At 33.2% G+C, this 9,034-nt stretch overlaps 1 protein-coding gene across 1 annotated transcript; it reads right to left on the bottom strand.

The window, feature by feature from the left end:
- Positions 1-2,690: 2,690 nt before the first annotated feature.
- Positions 2,691-8,792, bottom strand: WDR55 (transducin family protein / WD-40 repeat family protein). Its single transcript, XM_078582219.1, has 15 exons — positions 8,590-8,792; positions 8,471-8,503; positions 8,326-8,396; positions 7,689-7,776; positions 7,530-7,602; positions 6,729-6,835; positions 6,159-6,201; positions 5,386-5,442; positions 5,235-5,311; positions 4,764-4,806; positions 4,636-4,682; positions 4,481-4,557; positions 3,287-3,342; positions 3,069-3,201; positions 2,691-2,875 (listed from the first exon to the last, which is right to left on the bottom strand). Exons 1-15 carry the CDS (start codon positions 8,682-8,684, stop codon positions 2,820-2,822), a joined length of 1,056 nt encoding a protein of 351 aa, XP_078438345.1. The 5' UTR covers positions 8,685-8,792; the 3' UTR covers positions 2,691-2,819.
- Between the last annotated feature and the right edge of the window lie 242 nt (positions 8,793-9,034).

Below are 9,034 nucleotides of genomic sequence, written 5' to 3'. Positions count from 1 at the left end.
TTTATTTCTCATGTAAAATACTTTACTCATTCCAGATATCTAATATGTTAAAGAGTATAAAAAAAATTTATACCAACAAAACTACTCTAGGGTCATAAAATATGTACCAAAAAATAGAATCACTAAAGAAAACATAGATTGCCATTATTGTAAGATCCATGAAATATGAGAAACGTATGAATGATCATGTGTACTAAATTTGAAGATAATGAACTTGGCTATCATGATTTTTACTAGTAAATTTACAATGATAATAAATTCGACCCATGTTGTGACAACATGATAAATGTGCTCATCATTCCACATATTTTATATGATTTAAATGATATAATCATTCAATTTAACATGGAATTAGATAGATTATTTTAATACAAATATCATTTTATGCCTATTTTGGAGACTTTTAACTAACCATGCTTGAAGTCTATTTCTATTAATTTTATTACTGATTAATATTTTCAAGTTGCCTGTGTGGAGGAATTTGCAAAAATAGCATGGGACAATTATTAACTGGCTTTAAAAACACCTTGAAATTTTAAAAACCATTTACTGGACTTCAGAAGACTTGACTTGACATCGGTAGAATGCTACCTCCAATTGGTTTGAGACTTTGCTTCAAAATTTTAATATAAATAGTCTACAATTCAGAAACAAACATGGAGTTGACTTATATATGGTTCATAATTTCAAATTTATCACGTTGAGCAAAATTTCTATGTACTCATATTTTAAAATAAAACCAACTTCTTTGTGTCATGTTTCTTATCCATTTTGTTAGACATTACATAAGTAAATAAATTATGATAATAGCTGTGTTATCATTATTATTTGTGGTTGTGACTGATACAACCTCAAAAAAAACTTCCTTATATGCTTTTATGACATGTTCTATGAACATCTTAAATAAATATCGTTATTCATTATTTAATGACGCCACAATTAAGTCGGCATGCATGATTGGATGAGATTTTATTACGTGATGACATATTCCTAATTTAAAATTATATTTCCATACTTCCTAGATAACTATTTTCACATCTATGTATCTGTCTTTGGACTAAATAAATTATCATATTTTCTTCCCTATTAAGTTGTAAAAAGCATCCCTTTTCTACTATATAAACTCCATTTTGAGATATTTCCTATCAAGATCATTTGAAATCATTTAATGTAATTACCTTATTCTATTCATTTACCTCTAAGAAAGGTCTTTCTTATTATATTTACTTATTGTCTCTTTTCATCAAAATACCACTTATGTCTTATTTTTAACTGATAATACATTCTTTCATTGTATGGCTATTCAAGTCTGATAAGACATAATTTTCATTGTCTTGGGATATTATCAGCTTAAAGGAAGAATTAGCAGTTTGATCTATCAATTAGCCATTGTCATTTTAATGACTATCTACCAAAAGATAAGTAAGAGTAAAATAATCCTACTCTGTTAATTTTATTTAACCCTAGTTTTTTATTAGGTTTAATAAAATTAAGATATTCTATTAAACCCTTTATCACTGTTAGTCATAACCACAATCTTGTTGTCGATATCAGTGCACCAGGCACTACCAAGGCCGAAGACACCTTGCCACATTCAATCTTTACTTTTACGCCGTTTTTGTGTATACATCACTTTTGTAAAATGAAAAACTTGTCAACAACTTGCGTGAGCTATTATATAACTGAATGACGATATCTGATCTCCTTATCAATCATTGTCATCTCCTACTCTCTTAATTTTATTTTATAGCTGAGGTTTTTAATAGGTTCAAGAAAATTAAAGATATTCTATCAAAAATTTTATGATCATTAGTGAATACCGGAATCTCAGCGTCAATATCAATGTGCCAATGCCACAAAGGCCAAAGTCACCTTGACACATTCAATGCATATTTTTACATCACTTTTGTGTGTACAAATATATGCCACTTTTTTAAAATTAATAAAGTATATTCAACGGCTTGTTTGAGCAATCAAATAAATGAATGATGACATCTGTCTCCTTATCAGTCATTGTCATCACATAACTTTTAAAAAACCAGACAATCTGAGTGGGTATAATATCATATTTGTAATGGTTTCTCCAATCATTTTGGAGATATCATAGTGAAAATTAGATTTTAATATTGATACCATGAATTGCACCAAACCATAACCATTCATGCTTTTAGTTTCATATCCCCAGACCTTTGTTACAACACTACCTAAGAATTATCCAAATTGTGGGAAAAGAGTATTATCCTGATGTTTCAAACTTTGTGATAATTAGTTTCCAATAAATTTAAATACAATAGCCTTGTATGTTCTCTATCTACCGACTTCAATTGACCTTCATGTTAGTGTAATTTTAGAAATTGCATATAAAATTTCTCACGTTTTCATAGAAAATTTTGATACATTTCTGACGTTGAAGTACTGATGTTTAAGTGTATACAATAAAATATTATTATGTTGAATATGAATAATACAAGTCATGATATTGTCAAAACTTGTTGATACTTTTGAGAATATTATGTTGAATACAATCAAAGAATATTATGTTAAATATATTATGTCATGATATTGTCAAAACTTGTTGATACTTTTGAGAAAACCTCCAAGTCTATACAAGCAAACAAGATCATTGTTTCCTTCTTATGATTATGCTAGTAACTTCAGAAGGAAAACTAATTAAAGAAGACATTACTATATTCTATTTAACTCAAAATTAAATTAAAATCCAAATCAAAGTAAAATTAGGATACCCATTAAAGGGGATGTTGCTTGGTATTCCATTAATGTTAATCAGGAAATAGTTCAAACATAAAACAAATAAACCTCTATAAGCCCGCAAAGAAACCGCTTCCCGAAGCGTTATTTGACTCCCTCCTGCCACCTGCAGATAATCAAACCATGATGAAAAAAGAATGACCAAGAATATTGTCAATTTATTGTCATTAAATATTTATTACCGAATATGAGATGATTAAAATGCAAAATTGGATGATAGATGCTCTCTAGAATGTTATTGGAAAAAAAATAACTGTACTGAGTCCCCCTCAAACTGATAAAATTGAATATAAGCATACCCCTTAATGATTTTGGGGGTTTGATGTCCATATCCATCTCGTCATCATCGTTCGAATCGTCATCGTCTGTATCCAACTTTCGATGACTAGGCACATTATGTTGTCCATCTAACAGCTCTCGCATGTCCCAAATCTAAATATCACAATAGAAATTTGATAATATCAACATCACATTCATATAATACAAAATTACAGCACTTTGTGATAATCCACCCAACCTTCAACATCGGATCATGAGAAATGCTCCCAAGAAAATTTTTATCATGAGAAAGTGCTGCCAAGAGATAAAAAAAATATGTGAAAAAAGTATTAAGGAAAAATTGGTATACTTTTATTGGGAAAAATAAAATTATTTTTAAAAAAGATTTTACCATAAGAAAGAGCAGTCAAGAAACAAGTAGAAAATGTAATATGTGATACTGGAGTAAACAAGTTAATACGCAGATATGTAAGAAAAAAAAAAGAAATACTTTACAAGAAACGTTACAATGAGAAAATACAGCCAAGAAATATATGAAAATTAGAAAATATTTGATAATAGAATAAATAAACAAATAACATGCTTATTGAGTAACATGAGAACATTTGACATGAAATTTTTAAGCACGAAAATTTCCCCTTAAAAACTAAATGACATTAAAATATTGAACAGTAGAATAAATAAATAAATTAAGAATAGCTAACACCGTTTTATCACGAAAAATACTATCAGGAAACAAATGAAGTGTTCAAATATTTGGCAGTGGAATCAACAAATGGATACCAAGCTTTAAATAAAAATGTGTGATACTTGACAATACAATTCTATCATCAGAAGGCGCTGACAAGGAATGGATGAAATAAGAAAATACTTCAGAGTTGAAAGATAAAATAAATACCAAAATTGAATGTCAAAAATCAAAATATCTGACCAGAAAGTTTGATCATGAGAAAGAGGTGTCAATAAATAGATGAAATAGAAACAAACGTTTGACACAACAATCCACAAACGAATACTGAGCTTTTATTCCGAAGAAATTTTGACACTTAACAAGAATCAGATGTCGATTTTAAGAAACAGATGAAAAATAATAACACTCCAAGGTGAAAAAAACAATTAAATACCAAACATTAATGTCAAAAATGAGAATATCGGACACGAAAGTTCGGCCATGAGAAGGTGGAAAAAGATGAAACAGCACAATATTTGAAAATATAATCGAAAAATAAAACCATACTTTTTTTTAAAGATAAAACAATATTTTTATTAAGGAACTCTGACATTTGATAAGAATTAGAAAGCACGATTAACAAACAGATGAAAAATGATAACACTTCAAAGAGGAATAAACTAATAAAGACCAAACATAAATGTCAAAAATTAAAATATCAGACAAGAAAGTTTGATCTAGAGAAAATGCAGTCAAGAATACCAAGCTTCTCAACGGGGAAATCCTCTGAACGCTCTCCAAGGGGCCTTATTACTCTGTTGGGCAAGACGCCAACAAGCCTGCAATATTTAAACCACTTAAAAAATAATTTAAAGCAAATACAACTAATTTTGCAGTTGAAGGAGCGCATCAAATACCTAATAATTCCATCGTCCGCGCCCATTATTAGTGTATCTTCATCAAGCTGCACTGGACGTCATCAAGAATTTAGCTCACAAGGTTAATACATAATTAAAAATGTATTCTAATTTTCTACCAGACAAACCTTGACTAGGTTAACTGACTGAGCTGGCAAGAGAAATCGATCACTAAAAGGCCCCAAAAAAAGTTAATTGGAAAGTCAGCTGTAAGATCCAAAATGAAGGGATAAAAAAACATTTTTTTTCAGGTAAATATATTGAATTTCACTTGACTTTCGCCGGTGACAACAAAAATAACGGAATTATTAAGTGTTCATTATGTCCTTGGTTTATGAATTCGGTTTCTTTTGCCCAAATAATGTCTCAGAAGCTTAGCAAAAAATATGATTGAGACGGGCACAGATCAAGTGACGAATCATTATATTATCAACTCCCCTTATTAACAACGAAAGAACGAGCCTAAAACCGTAAGAAAAATAAAATTCCAATAAAAAAATATGTCAGGGGTATTGTTTTAGATAAATTCAAAAAAAAAATTAAAATATAAAAATGATCAGCAGCACTAGAAAATATCTGCTTAAGAAGTAACAACATACCTACAGTCTTTGAAGAATCCCCACGAATATAGCAACACAACTCCATTCAGAGTACCACAAACGACTTTCCTACCATTCTGATTAGGCGATAAACTTAGAAGTATAAAGACTAAAGCAGCAAACTTTAGTTAAGAATACAAGGTAAATTTACCTTCATCACAGCTATGGATAGAGGTTCATCTTCAGAAAACTCTGACTGGCACTTTACCTGTCATTAATTAATGATAATTTTCAGAAGAGCACAATGTTGTATGATGTGACTTGCATTTGCTGTCACTGATGACGATGATGATGAAGAGAGGATGATGGCGACTTGTCACAGTCCCCTTCACTTGTCTTCAGGAAGTGATGATGATGACAATGACAAAGCCATCATTGTTCCTTGTCCTCAGATGAGTGATGATGATGATGATGATGATGATTTAGTATGTTCATGGTGTCTCATCACTCAGATGAGTGACAATTCTTTTGAAGAACAAGTGACAATGAAAAAAATCTAATCCTTATTATTCTGCAGCCAGTATCATGATGACAGAATCACTACCGTCATTCAAGCTACAGACAAGACAATGTCAGGTGTACGATGACGACCACGATTTTCATAATCCTAAGCTTCTAGATGTGGCAGAAGCACGCCTCAACAACTGTAGAACGTCTTCAATGACTTTGATACTATTTTCTTCTAGAAGTTCAATTTGAAAGCTTCTTCACTCTAATCTTTTTGTACTAGAGTACAACTGACTTAAGTTAAATTGAAATAAGGTATTACAAAGGGTATTAGCCAGCTCCGATCCATAGACAATATATATCATTCTTGAACGAAAACAGTTGTTAATGAAAGACGAAGGTTTTTCTTTCTTTATCCCAACCCAAAGTCTGGTATCAACCACAACACGTGGACCAGTCTGGAACAACAACAAATACCTTATTTTTTCTCAAATCATTCACAGATAACGTGCCATCTCCACTGCAAAAACAAAAACAAAAAAGAAAAATCAGAGGAGCGGAAAGTTTGCTTTGTTTCAACTACAAGCGTGCAAGACAGAAAGAAACTTTTGTTATTTTGAAAGGAGACATGAATTAATTTATGGAGACAAACCATTGTTAAGGGCTCTTCCATTGGATGTAAGAGAATACCTTTCGCACAAATTCTGACGTACAAGAATAGATTCATTGCAAACATTCTAAGGTACAAGAATACATACAAGAATAGAGAAAAATCATAGTTGAACCTTGATCAGATATTCTCCACTTTAAAATCAAGAAGATAAATAAGGATAACCTTCAATCATAAAAAATATGACCCAAATCCTTCAAAAAGAGATTCATTGCTGTCCGTTCGCAAAAATATAGCACACAATCAGAGTCACGTGACCAAGGATAGCAGATTTATATCAATTCCCTTGAACCAAAACCCAAACCAGAAATTGTTTTGTTTCCCACAATGTGCAGCACCCAACTATAGTAAAAACAGCAAAAACGAACACTTAATACCTTGTGGCTAAAATGTTCATAGAAGCGGGAACAAACGTCATGTCTGAAATGTAGTCTTCGTGGACAGAGAAGGAGTTGCAGCAGGTACGAGCACGTGTGTCCCAAACCTGTCAAGTGAAGAGAGTTGTTTGCATTGCATTAGCCAATCAAACCAGAATTCGTTCAATAAAGCCTTATCGGGGAAGATTTGATGCAATAAAAGAAACATTTCTATCATAGAAATGCAAGAAAATACTATGTAAAAACTTTATGGTGGAAAAATCTCTTCGTTTTGAAGCAAGATATTCAACCGAAAATATTAGGCATCAGCATTCATGGTACAGTAACCAATGTAGAGTTTGAACATGATCCAACTCATTGACCCAAAAAATTCCCAATTGATAATGAGTATCAATCTCAGCACAAAAAAACTATTGTTCGCGAACGGCACAGTATCCAAATGAACTTTTGAAAATTGGAGAGAAGTAAGAGATTATCTAATAACAAGTTCTAGCTAAAAAGGAACACTCCTTAAATTGGCCGATCGGTTACTACAAAATTACATAACAGAGCCCACTAGAGATTAATTCAGCGTTCTCAGCCTGTCATTTCACAAGAATACCAACACAATCGTGCACACTTGAAACAGGCGAAGTTGAAAGTTGGGATAAAGTAGTTAATAAGCAAAAAGGACCATTCGAAGGCAGACCCACATAAAAATGATAGGTAAAGAAAACGTTATCATTAGGCACGAAAGCCATTTTTTAAAATTGAATAATGAACGATTAAGAGAAAAAGAGAGAAATTAGGAAAAGATCAAACTTTTATGCACCCTTCGTCGTCTCCAGTTGCAATTGTGGCTTCTGTCAGATTGACCATGCGACTGACTGGGTGTCTGCATCACAATCGTTGGAATTAGACGTCTTGCACGATATAAAGTTAAGAATGCAACAATTTTGATACGGCAAGATGAACACTTACTCGTGCGCATTTTCCAGGCGATTGATTGGAGTTCCAGTCTCCACATCAGTGGCCAGAATCGAACAATCCGAAGAGCCAGTTAAAATCACTGAAAATGAAAGAAAATACCAAGATTAGAATGATGTACTGAAATGTATTGAAATGCCGATAAAATCACAGGGAAGAAAAGATACTACTACGGAATAAAATGTTATGTTGAAAAGCCCGTTAAAATCACTGGGAATAAAAGAAAATATTAATATTAGAATGATGCATTGAAATGTCAGTTAAAATCACAGTGAATAAATGATAATACTATGGAATAATCCCGTTAAAATCACTAGGAATAAGAGAAAATAATAAGACTAAATGCTATGTTGAATTGGACTTCCGGTCTCCACCGATGGCCAGAATAGAACAATCCAAAAAGCCAGTTAAATTCACTGGGAATAAAAAAAAACACTGAGATTTAGATGTTGTGTTGAATGCCAGTTCAATCACTTCAGTTAAAAGAGAACTCTAAGACAAAAAATGATGTTCCGGTTTCCACATCAGTAGAGATGATCGAATTTTCGAAGAACAAAAACAAAGTGCAGCGAATAAAGAAAACATTAAGAACAAAATCCTGCAGCAAAATTCTTCCCGTCTTGAATCCAACCTCCGCCAGAATCAATGAATCGAGCAACTCTACAAGATTCGTTGTTGGCATGAGCTTGAACCTCTAACAACCTGATCAACGAACACCGATATCAAAAAGAGAGAAATCACAACTCCAAAGACGTTCTAGAACTAGGTCGACCCACCTCTGCGGCTGCGTATCTGCGCCGTACTTGTACCTAAAATAGTAGAACAATCGCACCGTAACACGCACAGAAATCAATGAAAATTCCAAATTCATGCGATTGTTTCTTAGATTGCTTACAATTGGAGGTAGCCATTGATGAGACCAGCCGCGACGACGGAAGAACAGGGATGGAAATCGAGATCGAAAGGCGTGGTTCCGAGGTTTACATCCATTTCTATGCTCCTTAACTGGCGATCTGATCCCTCGTGAAGAAGAACGGCGCGTTGAGGAAGAAGAACCTTCAAGGGTTTTAGCTAACGGCCTCCCAACAGAGGTATATACTACAAACCGGTCTGGCGGGGGTTTTATCACTGTCGTCAACCGTCCCTTTCCGTCTTCGTCAACCGTCACTCTTCCCTCTTCGTCAACCGTCGCTCTTCTATCTTCGTCAACCGTCACTCTTCCGTCTTCGTCAACCGTCACTCTTCCGTCTTCGTCAACCGTCACGCTTCTGTCTTCGTCAACCGTCACTCTTCTGTCTTCGTCAACCGTCACTTTTCCATCTTCGACAACCCTCACTCTT

The sequence above is a fragment of the Wolffia australiana genome, chromosome 10, assembly GCF_029677425.1.
Source record: "Wolffia australiana isolate 7733 chromosome 10, ASM2967742v1".
Classification (NCBI taxonomy): domain Eukaryota; kingdom Viridiplantae; phylum Streptophyta; class Magnoliopsida; order Alismatales; family Araceae; genus Wolffia; species Wolffia australiana.
This window is presented reverse-complemented; position numbering and strand designations above follow the sequence as displayed.

Bases quoted from the DNA above. Each gene is read 5' to 3' on its own strand.
- WDR55 (XM_078582219.1), bottom strand. From the start codon at position 8,684: ATGGATGTAAACCTCGGAACCACGCCTTTCGATCTCGATTTCCATCCC. The intron at 7,603-7,688 runs GTAAGTGTTCAT...ATTGTGATGCAG, and splicing joins CGCCTGGAAAATGCGCACGA to ACACCCAGTCAGTCGCATGG. The intron at 4,683-4,763 runs GTTTGTCTGGTA...CGTCCAGTGCAG, and splicing joins AGTCAGTTAACCTAGTCAAG to CTTGATGAAGATACACTAAT.